This window comes from Tursiops truncatus, chromosome 10 (genome assembly GCF_011762595.2).
Source record: "Tursiops truncatus isolate mTurTru1 chromosome 10, mTurTru1.mat.Y, whole genome shotgun sequence".
Lineage (NCBI taxonomy): Eukaryota > Metazoa > Chordata > Mammalia > Artiodactyla > Delphinidae > Tursiops > Tursiops truncatus.
In genome coordinates, this window is record NC_047043.1 from 58,064,985 (window position 1) to 58,089,025 (window position 24,041).

General features: G+C 38.9%; 1 protein-coding gene across 10 annotated transcripts in view; it reads left to right on the top strand.

Moving 5' to 3' along the window:
* ULK4 (unc-51 like kinase 4) overlaps positions 1-24,041 on the top strand; it is a 522,462-nt gene that overhangs the window by 37,489 nt on the left and 460,932 nt on the right. For all 10 annotated transcript variants that reach the window (XM_033864682.2, XM_033864673.2, XM_033864674.2 and 7 more), the window contains 3 exons: positions 1,190-1,371; positions 2,269-2,315; positions 15,879-15,957. In XM_033864682.2, the coding sequence (XP_033720573.1) occupies positions 1,190-1,371; positions 2,269-2,315; positions 15,879-15,957 (308 nt within the window). The remainder of the gene's footprint in view (positions 1-1,189; positions 1,372-2,268; positions 2,316-15,878; positions 15,958-24,041) is intronic.

Here is a 24,041-nt window from a genome sequence, read left to right on the forward strand (position 1 = left end):
CTGGGTGTAGACTGCTCAGTAGTCTTGTGAGTGGGAAAGTTCCTATGAAACTGGGCGAGTTTTCCTGTTGAACGGGTGGGCCCTCCTCCTGTCCTTTCCCTTGTAAAGCCAGTTGAATTTCCAACATTAATGGTGCTTTTATGGGTACAGAAGGTTGGAAACCACAATGAAGAATCGAGATTCTACTTGAGGGAGTGGGGCAGTTGAGATCAGGGTCAGATGGTTGGTTCACTTTTGTGGGGTTGATGTAGGACTGGAGATACTTAAAGGTTGATTGTTACATTCCCTTTCCCCTAACAGAGTCTTACTTAGGGTGAGTATAAGAATTTTTCTTATACCTTAAACTTTGATGTATTTTGTTTGATAAGTTATATTTTAAGCTGTTAAACTAGATCTGGAAGAATTCTTCATCATAGAGTAGAATCTACGATTTGAGATCAAATCAAAGTAAATTCAAAATAAACAACATAGGTTCAAATTGAAATAAACTGTTCCAAGTAGAAGCACTATTTATGAAAACTTAGAGGAAAATTATCTCAAAATAATATTATTCCGTCCCTTTCCCCCTTTACTTTGAATTATTTTAGGAAATTATTGTTATAGCTTATTTTGTTTAAATATAGAGATTAGGTGAAACTATGTTAATTTTAGCTGGCATTTCATTTCCCAGTTTTTGTCTTTTGTTTGTATAGGGGTTTGGAGGTGGGACTCCCAGATGATTTCAGCTTTGTATTAACCTGGTTATGTTTACTAGTAATTTCACTGGGACCTTATAACATCTGTAGAAATTTTGGCTTTTCCAGTACTTCAAGGCTAGGTTGCTTTATTTATGCAAAGGGTATCTTGTTTTTTCCATAGTACAGTTTTATTTAAGTTTGCATTTTGTTATGTTCTTGGTTGCAAGAACGTTCTCCTAAATTTAGGCATCTACCTTCTTTTTTTAAGCATAGGTTTCCATTGACATAGTTCAAACCGTCTCCATGGGGAGAAAAAGAGATGAACATAGAAGAGCAAATAAAAGTAGTGGTGTCTTTCGAGTATTTTTGGTTTTGACAGTGTAAATTTATAATTTTCTGTGTGCCCTCCCCTTAGGTATTGAAATTCTGTGTTCCATTTTATTCTTCTTGTAATGTTCTCAGCAGTCCTTTTTCACATGGTCCCCACTTTTAATATTTTCTTTCCTCTGCAGTGGATAAATTAGTATTTCTAGAAGACCAAGATTGGAATGACTTTCTGCAACAAGTGTGCTCACAGATCAACTCCCCCGAGAAGAGCACAGGGGCCTCCCGAGCCAAGCTGAATCTCCTTTGCTACTTGTGCGTGGTGGCCGGGCACAGGGAGGTGGCCACCAGGCTCCTCCACTCACCCCTGGTACGTAGTTAAGTCGTGAAGTAAAGACTCCTCCTATCACGGGCTTGCAGCTCTCCTTCTGCACATAACTCTTTTATTTCTGTAGAGATTAAAACAAGCGCTAAAATACTAATATGATTTAATTACAATGAAAAAAAGTGACTCATCAAGATGATAGGTTTGCCAGAATTGTCCTCTGTTTAATGCTTAGATCTAAAAGCAGTTGAATCGACAGTGATTTTGAACAACTCCTTTGGTAACACTCAGCTTGCATTTTACGTTAATTTGTAGTAGTTGTAAGGTATTTTTCATCTGTGAAATCATAAGACAGAGGTCTTGTCATCAGCTGCTGGAGTGAGCTGCCCACGTGGAATAGGGGCTCTTTTTACTGGGTCTTCCTGGTAAATTCCAAGGCTTCCGATGTGACACTGAACGGGAAACTGAGTCTCTAAGACTTTTCTTTTTCCTTCTTCCCCTGGAGATATTTCTTGGACCGTCTTGATTCATCGATGAAACCATGGGAACTTGGCAGATCTTTTGAAGTCATCCTCAGAAAGGAGTTACAGTGGTCTGGGGCCTTTTCCCTTGTGGGCCTTTGTTTGGGAACTGACTTGAAAACATTTAAGTTCATTTTCTTCCAGGATAGTATTACAGTTCCTTATTTGGTACTTGGTATGTGTTTGTGGGGTGAGGGGCAGAGGCATATTTAGGGAATAGAATTCAGTTGGAGAAACGGAACGTTCTTATTCTTAGTTTTTATTTTTATCTTATATTTACAAAGATGCAAAAACACTGAATGTAGTTAATTTCCTTGGTGCAGGCTTTGCATTTCATGTGTATACTGGTTTGATTTGTTAACTTAGTGGTCACTTTCTGTGTCATTTCATGAATTAAATACATCTTAATTTTTTTTTCTAGTTCCAATTGCTAACCCAGCATCTGCGAATAGCTCCAAACTGGGATAGGTAAGTAATATTTACACCTTAATAAATTATTATATTAAGTAGTTAAAACATACATATTTATCCAAAGCACATAGTCCTAAATACTTATCACGAAATAGTCTAAAGTAATGATGACCCTGAATCATAGCACTTTCTATAGGCATCCCAGTTGTCCATTTAAAAAGATTTCAAAATAGTCTTTATTCTAATATTATAAATATAATTCCAAGGTTATGTAAACTACATCTGGAAGCTTTATTAATGATTACTCTTTTGAATATTCTTTATCAAATACTTTACAATTATCCCTGTGTTTTAATTTAGTTATGCTTCTAAGGCGTTTTCCCTTGCCACTTTATCTTTCCTTAAGATGGTTTACAAAATCTAATGAGATTGTGTTCTGTAAACTCCTGATGGAAGGATGTGTACTTGCTTATATGAGGGCAGCATACTTGGTGAAAAGCTCATTAAAGTGTAAGAAGGCTCTGTGCTCTGGTTGCCAATGAGACTTGGTCAGATAATTGATTACCTCTTTCCGAGTCTCAGCTTCTGGGGTACTGTTTGTGGGATGATGAAAGTGCTTTGGATTCAGACAGATGTGGGTGTAGATCGCAAATCTGCCCCCAGGCAAATTATTATAACTGCTGAGTGTCAGTTTACTCATCTGTAAAATGGGGATAGTGTACCAACTTCATAGATTTTTGGTAACAATCAAATTTTTTTTCACTGAAGTATAGTTGATTTACAATGTTGTTAGTTTCAGGTGTACAGCAAAGTGATTCAGTTTTATATATTCTTTACAATTAAATTTTGAATGAAGTAGGTGTATGAAATACCTTGCCCGGTGCCTGGTTCTTAGTGGGTACTCAGTGTATTTTGGGGGTTTGGAAGTTGGTGTTATCAATCCTACTTATCTTGTATTATTGTTGAGAAGCTTGTGAAAACTTGAATGTGAAGGGGTTTTGTAAAATGTGCCAGTGGTAGGATAGTAATTATTCTTCCATGCTGCCAAAATATAGGGGAAACAATAGGTGTTCACAAAATGCTTTTTTGGATAATTATTCCTACGCATCTTCTAATGTTACTCTCTCAAGGTAAAATCTGGCGTTACAAAATAGGATTTTTAGATCATTTTTGGGCATGTTAAACTTTGAGAAGGATTGTGGTATGCTCACTGTAAAACAAACCAACAAAAAAATCTTAGCACATCGGCTAAAACAAATTATATCCTTGAATAGGGTGCCCTCTGCTGATTTTTAAAAAACAGACATTCTTAATCCTTCCCAGGTACTACTATTTTTTTCCATTTTTTAGATTTAAGTTTAATTGTAGAACAGTTTTTATTTGAGGAAAATATGGATAGATAAGCCCTATGCTTGGAGCCTTCTTTTACTCTCTTTCTCCATTCAAATACTACTTCTTCCAGTGAGACCTTCTCTGTCCTGGGTCATATCACCTTGATAGCATATGATAAGGGTCTTTAACTTAGCTGGGGGACAATCACTGTTGAAGTATGTATGTTTTTTCCTTGGCTTTGTTCAGTATATAGAAAAACAAAATAAAATAACATGTAACTTTTTATGTTTCTCCACTTTATAACATGTATTCTTTTAATGTCACTAATTAATTTGTCTAAGTTTTTTTATGGTATGCCTCTTTTTATGTGCTATGAATATTTGATCATTTTATTTACCCCTCCCTATTTTTGGATAGTATTATAATATTGTAAATAATATATTGATGAACATTTTGTGCTTAAATCTTCATGCCTATTTTTCCTTTCTCCCCTAAGGGCAGATTTGTAGAATTAGAATGAATGGGTAGAGGGCAATAGATATTTTTGTGACTTCTCATAAATTGCTGAAGTGCTCTATAGAAACATGATATCAACATGCATTCCCAGTCAATGTGTGTAAAAATGCTGTTTTGTTAGAACTTTTAACAGTGAATACTTATCAAATTTTATAGCCTTTGCCAATCAACTTTATTGAGGTATAATTCACAGATAATGCATAATATTTTAATTTAAAAATTCTATTATAAAATATATGTAACAAAATTTACCATTTTAGCCATTTTAAGTGTATAATTCAGTGGCATTATGCATATTGTGATACGTATGTTGTGCAACCACGATCACTGTCAATTTCCAGAACTTTTTCATTATTCCGAACAGAAGCTCTTCCCCATTAACCAGTCACTCCCATCCCTCCTCATCCCAGTCCCTGAAAACCTTTGTTTTACTTTTTGTTTCTATGAATTTCCCTGTTGTAGGTACCTAATATAAGTGGGATCATACATTTGTCCTTTTGTGTCTGGCTTATTCCATTATTTACCTTCTTTGGAGAAATGTCTGTTCAGGTCCTTTGCCCATTTTCTAACTGGGTTTTGTGTTGTTTATTTATGGGAGTTCTATATGTATTCTAGATATTAACGACATATTAGGTATATGACTGACAAATACTTTCTTCCATTCTGTGGGTTGCCTTTTTACCCTGATAGTGCCCTTTGCATAAAGTTTTAAGTTGTGATGAAACCTAGTTTTTCATTTTTTCTTTTGTTGCCTGTGCTTTTAGTGTTCTAAGAAATCACTGCAAAACCAATGTCATAAATCTTTTCATTTGTTTTTTTCTAAGGGTTTTATAGTTTTAGCTCACATTTAGGTTTTTGATCCATTTTGAGTTAGTTTTTTTTTATACAGTGTTAAGTAAGAGTCCAGTTTCATTCTTTTGTTACGTTTATATCCAGTTTTCCCAGCACCATTTGTTGAAAAGGCTGTCCTCTCCCCATTAAACGGTATTGGCAATCTTGTTGATAATCATTTGACTGTATATGCTGAGGGTTTGTTTCTGGGCTCCCTGTTTTATTCCCTTGGTTTATAAATGTGTCTTTATGTGAGTATCACAGTTTCTCGATTACCATAGCTTTGTAGTAAGTTTTGAAATCAGAATATGTGATTTCAACTTTGTTCTTTCTCAGGTTTATTTTAGGGTCCTTTGATATTTATATTCTAGGAAGGATTTTTCTAATTTTTAGTATAGTTTGGTACTTCAATAAAGTAAATGCTCATTGTCAATTTTTAAAATACAGTTTCTCCATTTGTGAATTACTTCACTTCTTGGTTGATGGGATTTCATTATTTGGTAGTTTTTTGTTTTGTTTTTTAAATAGAATATCTCTCAGGCTCTGCTTCTGGAGTTCCTCCTTCCTTGAAGCTTTCCGCCTGTGGTTTTGGGGCTCAGGCATAACAGGCTGAATGAGACCTTCTTGCACCTTCAGGCCACACTCACCTCTGTGCCATGCTGCTTTGTTGCTCACTCGTGTGCTGGCTGCAGCTCTGGAAGACTCAGGGACCAACCTGACTTTTTCTTCCTCTTATATGTGACCAGTTTGATTTTGTTTTCCAGTGAAAAGAGAATTTTTCTTTATATTCCAGGCTTGCAAACTTTTACTAGAATGTATCTAGGTATCCATCCCTTTTTACTGATTTGCTTTGCCAGTTGGTCTGTTAAATGCTGCAACCTTTCTTTCGCTTTCCTATTTCCTTACGATTTCCTCATCTCTATTTCATCCTTTTTCTGCTCCTGAAACTCCTGTAGGATGGGTGTGTCTCTCTTTGTTTTTTTGCTTGCCTATTTATTTATATTTTTGGCTGCGTTGGGTCTTTGTTGCTGTGTGCGGGCTTTCTCTAGTTGCGGCGAGTGGGGGCTACTCTTCGTTGTGGTGCATGGGCTTCTCATTGCAGTGGCTTCTCTTGTTGCGGAGCATGGGCTCTAGGCGCGTGGGCTTCAGTAGTTGTGCCACGTGGGCTCAGTAGTTGTGGCACATGAGCTCTAAAGCGCAGGCTCAGTAGTTGTGGCTCACAGGCTTAGCTGCTTCGCAGCACGTGGGATCTTCCCGGACCAGGGCTCGAACCCGTGTCCCCTGCATTGGCAGGTGGATTCTTAACCATTGTGCCACCAGGGAAGCCCAAATTTAGTGTCTGTTGACTTAATTTTCTTTTGCTTTCTCACTCTTCTATTGAGATACAATTCACATATCAAAAAATTCACCTTTTCTTGGTTTTTGTTGAGTTTATTTTTTAGAGCAGTTTTAGGTTCACTGCAAATTAAGGGGAAGGAACAGAGTTTTCCCACATATCTCTGCCCCCACGTATGCATCGCCTCTCCAATTATCACTATCCCCTGCCAGAGTGGTACATCCTAAATTGACACATCAAAATCATCCAAAGTCTATACATTACAATTCCGTCTTAGTGTTGTACGTTCTGTGGGTCTGGACAAATGTATGACGATGTGTATCCATCACTGTGGTATCACACAGAGGATTTCCACTGCCCCCAAAATCTACTGTGTTCTGCCTATTCATCCCTCTGACAACCACTGAACTTTTTATTACCTTCATAGTTTCTCCTTTTCCAGAATGTCATGTAGTTGGAAACATAAAGTATGTAGTTTTCTCAGATTGGCTTCTTTTACTTCGTAACATTCAGTTAAGGTTTCTCCATGTCTTTTCATGGCTTGATAGATCATTCTTTGTAGTGTGAAGTATCCCATTGTCTGCAGGTACCACGGTTTATTTGACCATTCACATACTGAAGCTCATCTTGATTGCTTCCAAGTTTTGACAATTATGAGTAAAGCTGCTGTTAACATCCATGTGGACATATGTATTCATCTCCTTTGGGTAAATACCGAGGAGCCTGTTTGTTGGATTGTGTGGTAAGAGTACATTTAGTTTTGTAAGAAATCACCAAACTGTCTTATAAAGTGGCTGTACCATTATGTATTCTCATCAACAATGAATGAGGGTCTGTTGCTTCACATCCTTACCAGCATTTGGTATTTTCAGTGTTCTGGATTTTGGCTATTTTGATAGGTGTGTAGTGGTATCTTGTTTTAACTTGCATTTCCCTGATGACATATGGCGTGGAGCGTTTTCTCATATGCTTATTTGCCATCTGTATATCCTCTTTGGTGAGGTGTCTGTTCAAGTCTTTGGCCCATTTTTTCATCAGGTTGTTTTCTTATTGTTAAGTTTCAAGAGGTCTTTGTATATTTTGGAAAACAGTTTTTTTTTTCAGATGGGTCTTTTGCAAATATTCTTTTCCAGTCTGTGGCATATCTTCTCATTCTCAACATTTCTTTTGCACAACAGAAATTATTAATTTTAATGAAGTCCAGCTTATCAATTATTTCTTTCATGGATCATTCCCTTGATGTTGTGTATAAAAAGTCATTGCTACACCCAAGGTCATCTAGGTTTTCTATGTTATCTTCTAGGAGTTTTATAGTTTTGCATTTTACACTTAGGTCTGTGATCTGTTTTGAGTTGAAGTTTTGTGAGCGGTGTAAAGTCTGTGTCTAAATTCTTTTTTTTCTTGTAGATGTCCAGTTATTCCAGCACCATTCACTGAAAAGACTATCTTTGCTCCATTGTATTGCCTTTGCTCCTTTGTCAAAGATCATTTGATTATGTGAGTCTATTTCTGGGCTCTCGATTCTGTTCCACTGATCTGTTCTTTTGCCAATACCACACTGTCTTGATAACTGTCGCTTTGTAGTAAGTCTTGAAGTCAGGTAGCATCAGTCCTCCAACTTTGTTGCTCTTCTCCAGTATTGTTGGTTATTCTGGATCTTTTGCCTCCATATAAACCTTGGAATCAGTTTGTCAGTATCCACACTGACAATGTGGAATCACATCGAATCTACAGATCAATTTGGGAAGAATTGACATCAGGACAATATTGAGTCTCATTCATGAACATGGAATACCTCTCCACTTGTTTACTTCTTTGATTTTGTTCAATAGCGCTTTGTAGTTTTCCTCATATAGATATTATACATATTTTATTAGATTTGTTCCTATGTATTTCACTTATTGGGTGCTAATGTAAATGGTATTGTGTTTTTAATTTCAAATTCTACAAGTTTATTGCTGGTAAGACTTTTATATATTGATCTTGTATCCTGCACCTTGCTGTAATCACTTAATAGTTCCAGGAGGTTTTTTTGTTGTTGTTAATTCTTCAGGATTTTCTGTATAGACAGTCATTTCATTTGCAAACAGTTTTATTTCTTCCTTCCCAATCTGTATGCCTTTTGTTTCCTTTTCTTGTCTTATTGCATTACTTGGAGCTTTCAGTGTAATATTCAAAAAGAATAGTGGTGAGAGGTGATGTCCTTGTCTTGTACCTGATCTTTTTTTTTCCTTAACTATTATTTATTTATTTTGGTGGCGCCAGGTCTTAGTTGTGGCATGTGGGCTTCTTAGTTGCAGCACGTGGGCTTCTTAGTTGTGGCACGAGAACTCTTAGTTGTGGCATGCATGTGGGATCTAGTTCCCTGACCAGGGATTGAACCTGGGCCCCCTGCATTGGGAGTATGGAGTCTTACCCACTGGACCACAAGGGAAGTCCCTGTACCTGATCTTAGTGGGAAAATTTTGAGTTTATCACCATTAAATATGATGTTAGCTGTATTTTTTTGTAGATAGTCTTTATCAAGTTAAAGAAGTTCCCTCTATTCCTAGTTTACTGAGTTTTTGTCATGAATGGGTGTTGGAATTTGTCAGATGTTTTTTTTTGCATATATTGATATGATCATGTGATTTTTCTTTTTTAGTTTCCTGATATGATGGAAATTCACTTTTAAAACTGTACAGTTAAAAAAAAAAACTGTACAGTTTAGCGGTTTTTAATGTAATCACAAAATTGTGCATGTATCACCACTATCAAATTCTAGAACTTTTCATCACCCAGTGAGATCTTGTACCTGTTACCCTCTTCCCCTCAGTCCCTGGAAACCACTAACCTACTTTCTGTCTATAGATTTGCCTACTCTGAATATTTCATATAAATATACAAAATGTGATCTTTTGTGACTGGCATCTTTTCACTTAGCATAATGTTTTCAGGGTTCATCCATGTTGTAGCATGTGTTAGTGCTTCATTTTTTTTGGCTGTGCCACATGGCTTGTGGGATATTAGTTCCCTGACCAGGGATCGAACTTGGGCCCCTTCAGTGAAAGCAGGGAGTCCTAACCACTGGACCACCGGGAAATTCCCACTTCATTCTTTTTTATGACTGAATAATATTCCATTGTATGGATAAACCGTATTTCATGTATCCATTCTTAATGGACACTTGGGTTGCTTCCACATTTGGCTGTTATGAATAACACTGCTCTGATCATGTGTATAAAGGTTTTATGTGAACATATGTTTTAATTTCTCTTGGGTACATACCTAGTAGTGGAATTGTTGGGTCATATGGTAATTCTGTGTTCAGCCTTTTGAAGAAATGCCAAACTCTCTTTTACTGCTCTTCCCTGATTTTATCTTTGGGTTTTCAAGCTTGATACTTATCCTTGCTCATTTTACTGAGAATCACTATTTTATTTCAGCAGTCATATTTTCAAGTTTTTGTTCATTTGTTCTCTGATTGGTCCTTTTTCCTAGCTGCCTATATTTGATTTAAAATGTACTTTTGAGTTTGAGGATAAAGTATAGGATTATAAAAATTCCATTTTGGAATAGAATTTAGGGTTAAATATTGTGACTAATATTTAAGGTTAAACATTAGGATTATAAAAATTTTATTCTTTTTAACCTGTGGGTCAGTTCGTTTTCATCATGGTCCTGCTTTTTAATGCTGTTCGTTCCTCAAATGCTTGGTGATCTTTGGTACTTAGTTTATATTATGAATAAATGGTTAAATTGATCAGCATAGAAGCTGGCAGTACACATTTCCCTAATGGGCATTTTTATTTTTCATTTGCTGTCTAAGCTATACAGAAGTGCTTCTAAATTTACAAATGTTTAGGATTTCTGGTTTATGTTTGTTATTTCACTTTTATTATATCATCATATGTCCTGTATAAGTTCTGCCTTTGGGAATTCTATGAATTTATCTTTGTGCTCTAATAAAAAATCATTAAAAAAATGTCATGGGGCTTCCCTGGTGGCGCCGTGGTTGAGAGTCCGCCTGCCGATGCAGGGGACACAGGTTCGTGCCCCGGTCCGGGAAGATCCCACATGCCGCGGAGCGGCTGGGCCCGTGAGCCATGGACGCTGAGCCTTCGTGTCCAGAGCCTGTGCTCCGCAGCGGGAGAGGCCACACCAGTGAGAGGCCCGTGTACCGCAGGAAAAAAAAAATGTCATGAATGTAGTAGATAATGTGGTAATCATAGCTAGCCCATTCATTACATATTAAATGTTAGACACCATGGTAATTTCTTCACACGGATTATTTCCTTTGACTCTTTGAGTAACTTGGTGAGGTACATATTGTTGTTAGTCCTAGTTACCATGAAGTCATCAGGCACATGAAGGAGGAGTAACTAACCCAGGGTTCCTCTCCTCCCCCACCCCAACCATGGGACCAAGACTGGCCTCAGGACATTTCATTCCAGAGTCCTGAACACCATCCTATACAGCCTCCCACTGAGTAAGTATGGTCCGAGTTTAGATTGTAGAGCTTGATATATACATCTGTTACTATGATGCTTGTATGTTTGTGTTCACTGTGGCTTTCTTGCTGTGCTTGGGAGAGAGGTAGATTGGAGTTTCCCACTACTATTGGGTTTACTTTTTATTCTTTATTAATATGGTTTGTAACAACTCACAACTTACATCCTTTGTAGGTCATACTGTTTTTAGTCCTCAAACAATCTTTTCCTCATTTAATGATTTTAGTCTTAAATTCTGCTTTGATATTTACATTGAAAATCCTGCTCCAATTTTGTTTACCTTTATTCAGTCATATTTTTACCCACCCATTTTCTACTAATGTGTTTAGTTACTTTGTTTTGATGTTGATATTACATTCATTCAACAAACATTTATTGAGGGACCATGCCAGGTACTGTCTTAGTGCTCGCAGCCCTGCCTTCACAGACCTTGTGGGCTAGTGGGGGAGATGGATAATAAATAGTCTGTTTTATTAAACACACAAAGAAGTAACTGTAACATTTTAGATCTGCTCTAATACAGTAGCCACTAGCTGCATGTGGTTATTTATTTATTTATTTAAATTTATTTATTCATTTATTTAATTTTTGGTTGCATCGGGTCTTCGCTGCTGCATGCAGGCTTTCTCTAGTTGCAGTGAGCGGGGGCTACTCTTTGTTGCGGGGCGCAGTCTTCTCATTGTGATGGCTTCTCTTGTTGCAGAGCACAGGCTCTAGGCACACGGGCTTCAGTAGTTGTGGCACAGGGGCTTCAGTAGCTGTGGCACAGGGGCTTCAGTAGTTGTGGCTCGCGGACTGTAGAGCACGGGCTCAGTAGTTGTGGCACATGGGCTTAGTTGCTCCGCAGCATGTGGGATCTTCCCGGACCAGGGGTCGAACCCGTGTCCCCTGCATTGGCAGGCGGATTCTTAGCCACTGCGCCACCAGGGAAGCCTCATGTGGTTATTTAAATTTAGAACTAGTTCCATATTTTTCAAAAAACTAAAAATAGAACTGCCCTATGACCCAGCATTTTCACTCCTGGATATATATTTGAAAGAAACAAAAACACTAATTTGAAAAGATAATGCACCTCAATGTTCATAGCAGCACTCTTCACAATAGCCAAGACATGGAAACAACCTAAATGTCCATCAACAGATGAATGGATAAAGAAGGTGTGGTACATATATACAATGGAATACTACTCAGCCATAAAAAGAACCAGATTTTGCCATTTGCAGCAACGCAGATGGACTTGGAGGGCATTATGCTAAGTGAAGTAGAGATAGACAAATACTGCATGATATCACTTATATGTGGCATCTGAAAAATAAACTAGTGAATATAACAAAGAAGCAGACTCATAGAGAAGAAACTAGTGGTTATCAGCAGTAAGAGGGATGGAGGAGAGGCAAGATAGGGGTAAGGGATTAAGAGGTACAAACTAATTTGTATAAAATAAGCTACAAGGATATATTGTACAACAGGGAATATAGCCAATGTTTTATAATAACTATATGTGGAGTATAATCTTTAAAAATGGTGAACACTATATTGTACACTTGTAACTTATATAATATTATACATCAATTATACTTCAGTAAAAAATAAACTAGTTCCTTAAAGTAAATTTTGTGTGTGTGTGGGTATACATATACATATATATATTTCTTCAGTTGCACCAGCCATACTTCAAGTGCTGGATAGTCATATGCATGTGGTGGATACTGTGTTGAACAATGTAGACATGGAATGTTTCTGTTATCGCACGAAGGTTTATTGGCCATTGCAGCTTTGCGTGCTGTTGTGGATGTGGGATGTTCTGAGCTACAGCATAATGGGTCATGAGGGGCACCCGAAATGGTGACCTTTAAGAAGAATTCTGAATTATGAGACGGAGCCAGTTTTGTGAGGGCATTACATATAGATATAGTTGTATGTAAGTATTTGGTATAAATTGAGAAATATTGTCACTATTAGTTTAAATAGTTTACAACTTAAAACTGTAGGAGTTTCAAGGAGGGTGTTTTCTCTAGTTCTGATAGGAATTGTTTCTCGTGAGAATGGGAAAAATATTTAATTAGCATGTCCTGATACATTTTTCTTTTAGTTGGATAAATCTGGTTGCCATTATCTAATTTTGTAGATTGAAAAAGTGCTTCAAGGTTTCTGAAGTATTTTGAGCTTGTCTTTGAACTGAGATAAATAAGTTTTTGCCTTGCATCCTTTAATTCATTAGTGAGTTTTTGATAATAGCATTTGTTTTACATTGTGAGAAAACTTAGAAGTTAATCCATCTGACCTTCTAAACTGCACACATTTAAGCAATTCAAAACTGAAGTGTAATTGACTTGACTGTGGTCCCGTATCTGGTCAGTGACAGAGCTGTGACTGGAAGCTTTTCCTTGTAAATTTTGGGCCAGTGTCCTGCCAAATCTTTTCCAAAACCATTACTTTTAAAACATAATCTTCTTACTCAGAGGCAGAATGCTAATCATAGAAATGCCTAGGACTTCTTTAATCTGTTTATGTTTAGAGATTTAAATGGCTAATCCAAGAAGCATTGAAATCCATAAGAATTATCTCTGTATGATAGAGTTCTGACAACATGAACACTTACCTGTGGTACTTCTCTGAGTGTGATTTGTTTCCCTCCACGGGTTCTGCACAGTTTGTTTTACGAATATGAAAAGTAGAGGCTCTCTGGATGAGGAACATGCAATGCAAGCATTACTAAGTAAGAGTACAGTTATAATCAACTCAACCATTTTTTTTCCAATTAAAAAAGTCTTATCAAAACTAATTTTCTCCATGAAGTGAACTTTTCCAAATCACCTGAAGTGATATTTAATAATTTATATTTCATTATAAAACTACTTTTATAATTTAATACTTCATTTTCTGCTGGGTAATGAAACAAACACCTCACTGAAAGTATTTTTACAAGATTTGTTAGACTTGTAAAAATTTCTTTTCAAGTGAATATATACACATATGCTTCACTATCCTGATATTAATTACTGACTACTTGCGTATAAAATCATTGGTCTACTAATAAGTAGAGCAGAAATCTTGAGAAAGAAAGACGGAGCTGGAGGAATCAGGCTCCCAGACTTCAGACTATACTACAGAGCTACAGTAATCAAGACAGTATGGTACTGGCACAAAACCAGAAATATAGATCAGTGGAACAGGATAGAAAGCCCAGAGATAAACCCTCAGACATATGGTCACCTTATCTTTGATAAAGGAGGCAAGAGTATACAATGGAGAAAAGACAGCCTCTTCAGTAAGTGGTGTGGGGAAAACTGGACAGTTACATGTAAAAGAATGGAATTAGAACACTTCCTAATACCATACACAAAAATAAACTCAAAATGGATTAAAGACCTAAATGTAAGGCCAGACACTATAAAACTTAGAGGAAAACATAGGCAGAACACTGTATGACATAAATCACAGCAAGATCCTTTTTGACCCACCTCCTAGAGAAATGGAAATAAACACAAAAATAAACAAATAGGACCTAATGAAACTTCAAAGCTTTTGCACAGCAAAGAAAACCATACACGAGATGAAAAGACAACCCTCAGACTGGGAGAAAATATTTGCAAATGAAACAACTGACAAAGGATTAGTCTCCAGAATATACAAGCAGCGCATGCAGCTCAATATCAAAAAAACAACCCCCAAATGGGCAGAAGACCTAATTAGACACTTCTCCAGAGAAGATACACAGATTGCCAACAAACAAATGAAAAGATGCTCAACATCACTAATCATTAAAGAAATGCGAATCAAAACTACAGTGAGGTATCACCTCACACCAGTCAGAATGGCCATCATCAAAAAATTTGCAAACAATAAATGCTGGAGAGGGTGTGGAGAAAAGAGAAACTTCTTGCATTGTTGGTGGGGATGTAAATTGATACAGCCACTATGGAGAACGGTATAGAGGTTTCTTAAAAAACTAAAAATAGAACTACCATATGACCCAGCAATCCCACTACTGGGCATATACCCTGAGAAAACCATAATTCAAAAAGAGTCATGTGCGCTTCCCTGGTGGCGCAGTGGTTGAGAGTCTGCCTGCCGATTCAGGGGACATGGGTTCGTGCCCCTGTCAGGGAAGATCCCACATGCCGCGGAGCGGATGGGCCCGTGAGCCATGGCCGCTGAGCTTGCGCGTCCGGAGCCCGTGCTCCGCAACGGGAGAGGCCGCAACAGTGAGAGGCCGGCATACCGCACAAAAAAAAAAAAAAAAAAAAGAGTTACACCACAATGTTCATTGCAGCACTATTTACAGTAGCCAGGACATGGAAGCAACCTAAGTGTCCATTGACAGATGAATGGATAAAGAAGATGTTGCACGTATATACAATGGAATATTACTCAGCCACAGAAAGAAATGAAATTGAGTTATTTGTAGTTAGGTGGATGGACCTAGAGTCTGTCATACAGAGTGAAGTAAGTCAGAAAGAGAAAAACAAATACCGTATGCTAACACATTTATATGGAATCTAAAAAAAAAATGGTTCTGATGAACCTAGGGGCAGGACAGGAATAAAGACACAGATGTAGAGAGTGGACTTGAGGACCCGGGGAGGGGGAAGGATAAGCTGGAACAAAGTAAGAGAGAAACATTGACATATATACACTACCAAATATAAAATAGATAGCTAGTGGGAAGCAGCGGCATAGCACAAGGAGGGTGGGAGGGAGATGCAAGAGGGAGGGGATATGGGGATATACGTATGTATATAGCTGATTCACTTTGTTATACAGCAGAAACCAACACAACATTGTAAAGCAATTATACTCCAATAAAGATGTTAAAAAAAAAACAAGCAGAGACTTTAAAAAATTTTTATTTTCCATTTCACTGTTAAAGCACAACTTGTTCAGTTTTTGTCACCGTTACAGATGGTGCTACGGAGGGCATTGCGTTCAGGTCTCCCTGTGTACACAAGGGAACGTTTCTCTGGACCATATATGTACAGGAATGTTTGCTCACCCTGTCTCATTCCACTTCTATCTCATGTTAATGCTTACAGTTGTGTAATGTGACTAACTGGGGTTGGTTTCCCTGGTCCTAACTCTCCACTTCTGAGCCCATTTTCTCTCTTTTTACAGAAGGGCCAAGGTAGCTCGGTTGATTGGTTTACTGGCCTCGCACACAACGGAGCTCCAGGAAAATACACCTGTTATTGAGGTAATTTCATTTATTACTGAAATGTTACAAATGGCAAAGATTGTTCTTGATTTTAGAACATGCAGCTTTCATTGGTGTTAAGTGTGGAATTGTGGCAGTTGTTATAAAATAACCTCAGTAGGCCTGTACACTTCAGCACAGCCGCTCGTTTACAGCGTAGTCTGTTGTCAAAGGTGGTGCGGTGGAATTACAAGGCTTGTGGACTCTAGTCATCATTACTGCATTTCAATAATTTATGGATAAGGTTTATTTCATTACTAGTTTTCATGTGGTCTACTCAACATTTTATTATAACTAAAGTATTTTCTACTGGAAGCCCAGCTCAACTTCAAATTAAAATTTTTTGGGGTTTTTCACATTGAATTTAGTGTTTTTATCCCCACCAGTTGTCATTTATTTCTGACAATAGTGACAGTATTTAACTGCCAGGCATGCACTAAAGGTATTTTCAAATGTGGTCGGCACTGTGTATTCACGGGTTCTGAGTCTGTGGATTCAGTCAGCCATGGATTGAAGATATTCAGGGGGAGAAAAGTTCTAGAAAGTTTCAGAAAGCAAAACTTGAATTTGCTGCACACTGGCAAGTATTTATATAAAATTTACATTGTACTAGGTAGTATAAATAATCTAGAGATGATTTAAAGTATGTGGGAGGATATGCATAGGTTATATGCAAATACTAGGCCATTTTATATAAGAGCATCTGTGGATTTTGGTATTTGTGGGGTTCCCGAAACCAGTTCACCACAGATGCTGAGGGACAACTGAATCAGTCATTTCTTTCAAATACCAATATTGGGAAGCCCTTATTAATTAACCAGTAATTCCAAGTCCCACGAAGTGGATGCTACCATTGTACTGCCCTTTTTTTTTTTTCGTGGTACGCGGGCCTCTCACTGTTGTGGCCTCTCCCGTTGCGGAGCACAGGCTCCGGACGCGCAGGCTCAGCGGCCATGGCTCACGGGCCCAGCTGCTCCGCGGCATGTGGGATCTTCCTGGACCGGGGCACGAACCCATGTCCTCTGCATCGGCAGGCGGACTCTCAACCACTGTGCCACCAGGGAAGTGCCTTTTTGAATGTTCCTGAACACTAAAAACTACTTTCTATCTATCCTGTTAATGTGTACTGCGCTTAACTGGCAGTAGATTTTTATCCCTTGGACTAGGAGAGTGTTGAGTCAAAATAGGTGAGAAAAACCAAGGCTTTTAAGGGGGAAGGGCAGAACTCCTGAAGGAAGGAGAAAATGGTAAAAAGAAGGGATTTTTGTAGAGCCAGATCTGGTAGTGTGGTTTTTGGGGCTTTGAGAAGAATTGTTTAGCCAAGTACTGTCTAATAGAACTATCTGCGGTGAAGGAAGCTGTCCTGTATCTGTGCTGTCCAGTACCGTAGCCAGTTGCTGGGATGGTATTCCAGCTAGTCCTGGGCTGTCTAGGTGGAAGCAAATGGGAGATTAATTTGTGCTCTGTGCATTTCCTCTGCTTATGATTCCATCCCCATTCCCTGCAATTATTAGACCTCTGAGCTACTAAAGAAAATGTTACTAAGTCTAAACTTTTCCTTCTTTTTGTGACCAAGAAAAATGAATTGTGACCTATATGATCACTGATGGTACCCAGCTTGGCTATCAGAGATCTATAAACTAGATTTTTATCTAAAAGACCAAGCAGATAGGGCAGTGACACTTAGGCAGAAGAGAAGACTTAGGAGCTCAGGAGTGGAGGCTCCTTCTGATGACTCAGAGCAAAGGATCTCCAATGAAACGTATTTGCTGCAGGAGATGGGAGAGAACTTGATGAAAATTCTATGACCAAGTCCTGACATTCTAGAGGACATTCCTGGATAATCAAAATAGGAGGGAACAGTGTGCCATGAAGAAAGAGCCCCTGAAGGTGTAAAATAAGACTGAATTAAAATATTCAGTAGATGCAGTAGTAAGTAGGAGATACTGGGTACCTTAGAAGCCAAGTTAGTGAATTTGAAGATAAGTAGGATGTGAATTCTCTTAGGATTCAGAAGAAGAAAAAAAGGATAAAAATCATGAATTAAAAAGGCACGGAAGACAGTTGCAGAACATCTCTTACACTGTCCAGTATGGTAGCCATCAGCCAAAAGTGGCTACTAGGCACTTGAAAAGCAGCAAGTCTGGATTGAGATGAGCTGCAAGTAGAGACCACACACCAAATTTTGAAGACTCGATATGAAAAAAAAAAAATAATGTAAAGTATCTCACCTGTAATTTTCTTTATAGATTACATTTTTATTTTAAATTTTTATTGGAGTATAGTTGATTTACAGTGTTGTGTTAGTTTCAGGTGTACAGCAAAGTGAATCAGTTATACAAATACATATATCCACTCTTTTTTAGATTACATTCTAAAACAGTATTTTTGAATATATTAGGATAAATATTAAAATTTTTACTTTTATTTTTTAATGTGGCTACTAGAAAATTTTAAATTGCCCGTGTGGCTTGAGTTCTGTTTCAATGGGACAGCACTTATCTAAGATAAACACAATGGGATTTCCAGGAGGAGAGATCCAAGCAAACAGAAATGAAAAATAATAGGAGAAAATTTCACCCTGAGCTGAAGAAAGACTCACATCTTTAGATGAAAGGTTTTTCACCAAGTGTCAGGCAAAACATTGAAAAAAAGAATGCATACGTAGACCTATCCTGGTGAAATTTGTAATTTCAAAGATAAAAATAAAATCTAAAACCCAGGTTATAAGCAAATAAAAGCAAATTAGACTTACTTTTAATTTTTCTGTAACACTAAAGGCTAGAAGATAAAGAAAATGGTGGAAATGGATCGACACTTAAGAGGTCATGTGATGTTAAATTTCTCTGTTACGTCCATTGTACTGCCTACTTGTGGGGACAGAAGACATTTTCAGAAACTCAATCTGAATTTCACCAACATTTCTAAAAAAAATTTACTTGAGCAAGCTACTTGAGGAGCTGCCAACTTCAACACCCACTTTCCCACCCAAGTTTTAAGATAATGTAAAGGAGAAACAAAAACAATGAATCTATTTAAATGTAAGTCTAAATAATAGGTGCTACTGTTGTGAAATATAATCTGGAAAGAATGGATTCTTGAAAAAGAATATAAATATTCTTAAAAAATAGTAGCATGGAAGTAAATTCTGCATTGTTTTAGAGGGTCTGAAAAGGTAGGGGAGAAGGGAATGGAGAAGGAAAAGGCAAGTTCTTTCTTGTTCTTTTACGAATTGAACACTTACGGTGTACCTCTTGTGGGTATGGCCTGTGTTACTTGCAGGAAGACCATCGTTCCAGGCAAGTTCTTGTCTTGTTCTAGAAGGAATTCATAGATGCTGTTTTATTCAAGGCACTGATAATCCATTTCATTCTTGGCATTGATGCTCTTATTCCTTTTTACATCTTTATTGGAGTATAATTGGTTTACAATGGTGTGTTAGTTTCTGCTTTATAACAAAGTGAATCAGTTACACATATACATATGTTCCCATATCTCTTCCCTCTTGCGTCTCCCTCCCACCCTCCCTATCCCATCCCTCTAGGTGGTCACAAAGCACCAAGCTGATCTCCCTGTGCTATGTGCTGCTTCCCACTAGCTAGCTATTTTACGTTTGGTAGTGTATATGGGGAGGGGGAAGGGTAAGCTGTGACAAAGCGAGAGAGTGGCATGGACATATGTACGATACTCTTATTCTTAACAAATATTTGTCAGTACCTGCGTATGTACAGGGTGCTATCTAGGTGCTTATTTTATAAAAATAGATGGCAATCTCTGTTCTTGCAGAGCTTGTGTTCCAGTATAAGGAGAGAGATAATAAACAAATAAATATATAAAATTTGGTGGTGATAACTTCAGTGGGAAAGATGTAGCAGGGTTTGGAAATGATGAGGTGGCAGCAGCGGTGGTTTAGAGATTGGCTGTTTGGGGAAGGCTGAGCAGAGACCTGAGGGAATTGAGGGAATAGTTCCCTCAGCTGGGGAAGAACATTCTTGACGGGAAAGACACATGCACCCCAATGTTCATTGTAGCACTATTTACAATAGCCAGGATATGGAAGCAACCTAGATGTCCATGAAGAGAGGAATCGATAAAGAAGATGTGGTATATATATACAATGGAATATTACTCAGCCATTAAAAGGAATGAAATTGGGTCATTTGTAGAGACATGGATGGACCTGGAGACTGTCATACAGAGTGAAGTAAGTCAGAAAGGGAAAAAGAAATGTCGTATATTAACTCATATATGTGGAATCTGAATAAATTGGTATAGACGATCTTGTTTACAAAGTGGAAATAGAGACACAGATGTAGAGAACAAACGTATGGATACCAAGGAGGAAAGGGTGGTGGTGAGATGAATTGGGAGATTGGGATTGATGTATATACACTATTGATACTATGTATAAAATAGATAACTAATGAGATCCTACTGTAGAGCACAGGGAACTCTACTCAGTGCTCTGTGGTGACCTAAATAAGAAGGAAATCCAAAAAAGAGGGGATATGTGTATACGGATAGCTGATTCACTTTGCGGTACAGTATAACACAATATTGTAAAGCAACTATACTCCAATAAAAATAAGTAAAAAGAAAAAAAGAAAGGACTGGGGGTAGATAAGTGATCGGCACGTTTCGAGAAGCAACGAGGAGGCGAGTGTAGCTGGAACTGAGCATGAGGTACCGATGGGAGATGAGGTTAGTGAGGTAGCCAGAGGCCAGGCCATCCAGAACCTTGTTGTAAACCATGGTCAGAGCTTGGGGTTTTAGTCTGAACGAGATGGGAAGCCATTGGAGGATTTGGAGCAGAGGAGTGCCGTGGTGTGGCCGATGTTTGGAAAGGATCACTTTGTTACAAGGACGGGGGCAAGGTGGAATCAGACCAGTTTAGGGGGCTGTGGCAGTTCAGATGAGGGATGGTGCTGGTGACTTGGACCAGGTTTGTAGTGGTGGAAAGAGTAAAAAATGATTTTATTCTGGATACGAGTTTTTTTTTTTTCTCCACAGATAGATTTTGAAGAGTGTTGATAGATCTGCCGATTGCTATGATATTTGAAGGCAGACGTTAATAACCAAGTCTGGCCAATATAAATTCTAGTATTCAATATGAAAAGTGCTGAGGCATCAGAAAAGCAAATCCGAAATGAAATTTCAACACAGGCACCGGACTGGCAAAAATTAAAAAGCCTTAACAGTCCTCAGTGTTGGTGAAAATACTGAGCAGAAGGAGGGCTCACATGCTGCTGAGGAATGTAAACGGGCAGAGCCGCTCTGGGAAACTGCTTGATCTCTGAAAGCTGAGCACGTCACTACCCTGTAACCCAGGGTAACAAGTGACATGTACAGGAATATATATTGCCAGCATGATTTGTAACAGCCCGAGATTTGAAACAACCCACGTGTCTATCAACAGCAGAATCGACAAAGTATGTCGCATTCCCACAGTGGAATGCTGAATAGCACTGCAAATGAGTTCATCCTTTCAGCACTGGGAAATACGCTGAGATGAATCTCACAGTCATAGATAGTTTGCCTAGACATCAGTAGGACATTCCCTGGGCAAGACTGATCTATACATTCAGGAATGTCCTGGGGCTGTGATGGCTCTTGTTTAGAGGGTCAGCTCCCGCTCGGTGCCAGAGGTGATGAGGGAGACGCATACGTAGGTAGGAGTCATGGAAGGTCTGGAGATGAGGGCTGCCTTGAGGCAGAGTCTGGGGAAGACAGAACAGAAGGCAGGGCTGGAGCTGAGAGGCTGCCCAAGTCCTCGTGCTTGGGACTCCCGTGGCTCTGATGGGATAGTATATTCTGCCACAGGAACGGGCAGGTCTGGGCAGAAGGCATCAGTCACCCCTGGCTCCATGCCTGTGGCCTGGTCCCCCTGGAAATTGCTGCGGCTGCGGCTGTGGCCACTGGGAGCATTTGGCCCAGCAGTTCTTGAGCTGAACCTGTCCCCGTGCTCACTCGGGTTCAGTTCTGTGGCCAGTGCTTTCTTCTCTTCAGAGACTGGGTACTCTGTGTTCTCAAAGTATTTCCCCAGCTCCTGTTGCTGTCCCTTATTAAACATTGCATTCCTGGGCTTCCCTGGTGGCGCAGTGGTTGAGAGTCCGCCTGCCGATGCAGGGGACACGGGTTCGTGCCCCGGTCTGGGAAGATCCCACATGCCGCGGAGTGGCTGGGCCCGTGAGCCGTGGCCACTGAGCCTGCGCGTCCGGAGCCTGGAGCCTGTGCTCTGCAACGGGAGAGGCCGCAACATTGAGAGGCCCGCGTACCGCAAAACACACACACACACACACACACAAAACAAAAAAAAACCCATTGCATTCCTGATGCTCCATTGAGAGGAGGAGGTGTGTGTTAATTCCTGAGGTCCTTGTGTACTCTGTTCTTTCACTTTTCCCTCTCTGGGTGTTTGCTGATGTTTTATTAATTTGAAATGAAACTTGGGAAAAATCATACTTAATTTAAAAAAGCAAGTGTATATTTACCTAGGAAACTTTTGAATTATGAATATACTATACTGTGAATTATTTTCTGTTGGATAATGACGAGTTTACAGAAGAAATTGTGTCAGGTGCTCCTTTGTGATGCCATCTTTTTTTTTATTCTGTTACTACTTAACGTTTTTTAGTTCTTGATTAATTCCTATGACCAATTGGCTGTAACAATTAAAACAGCCACAAGAGGGCGCTCAAACACTGGAAACAAAGTTTTTCAAGTTAAGAATTTATTTTACAACTTCGGGAAGAAGTAGGCTTGGCAGGTATTTGGTACCGTGTTCATCTTTCCCCTGTTTTTTGGAGTTTCTGCTGCATGAAATGTGGTTCCAGTCCATTGGCAATGATTACCATTTGAGATTAATGAAAGCCATGACAGCCTCTCCAGAACAATGCAGTCATTCCAGGAGATTTGGACTCCTGGGAGGCCCTATGATGAGCCTTAGGTTCAGAACTCTTGAGACCAGCTTTCTGGAACACAGTTGTGTCTTCATACATAGTTTTTCAGTAAATCATTAATAAAATGTCAAGTGTGAGACGCGTTCTGATTTTTCCAGTAGGTTTACTACCAGCAGACAATAAAACTCATGGTTGAAGATCCTGTAGGCATTTTAAAGGCATAGAATCTTATTTTATTTTATTTAAGTAATTTATTTTTTAAATTTTATTTTATTTTGTATTGGAGTATAGTTGATATAGTGTGTCATTTTCAGGTGTACAGTAAAGTGATTCCGTTATGCATACAAATATATTCTTTTTCAGATTCTTTTCCCTTATAGGTTATTACAAAATATTAATGGTTTCCTGTGCTATACAGTAGGTTCTTGTTGGTTATCTATTTTATATATGGTAGTGTATATATATGAATCCAAAACTCCTCATTTATCCTCCCTCTCTTTCCCCTTTGGTAACCATAAGTTTGTTTTCTGTGTCTGTGGGTTTATTTCTGTTTTGTATATAAGTTGATTTGTATCATTTTTCTTTTTTTTAGATTCCACATATAAGCGATACCATATGACATTTGTCTTTGGCTTACTTCACTTAGTATGATAATCTCTAGGTCTTTCCATGTTGCTGCAAATGGCATGATTTCATTCTTTTTTATAGAACCTCATTTTTTTTTTTTTTTTTTTTTTTTTGCGGTACGCGGGCCTCTCACCGCTGTGGCCTCTGCCGCTGCGGAGCACAGGCTCCGGACGCGCAGGCTCAGTGGCCATGGCTCACAGGCCCAGCTGCTCCGCGGCATGTGGGATCTTCCCGGACTGGGGCACGAACCCGGGTCCCCTGCATCAGCAGGCAGACTCTCAACCACTGCGCCACCAGGGAAGCCCAGAACCTCATTTTAAAGATAGATTTTATTCATTTTGTTTTATTAATTTTGGCTGTGTTGGGTCTTCGTTGCTTCAGGCGGGCTTTCTCTAGTTGCGGAGAGCGGGGGCTACTCCTTGTTGCGGTGCGCAGGCTTCTCATTGCGGTGGCTTCTCTTGTTGCGGAGCACAGGCTCCAGGCGCGGGCTTCAGTAGTTGTGGCTCACGGGCTCTAGAGCGCAGGCTCAGTAGTTGTGGCGCACGGGCTTAGTTGCTC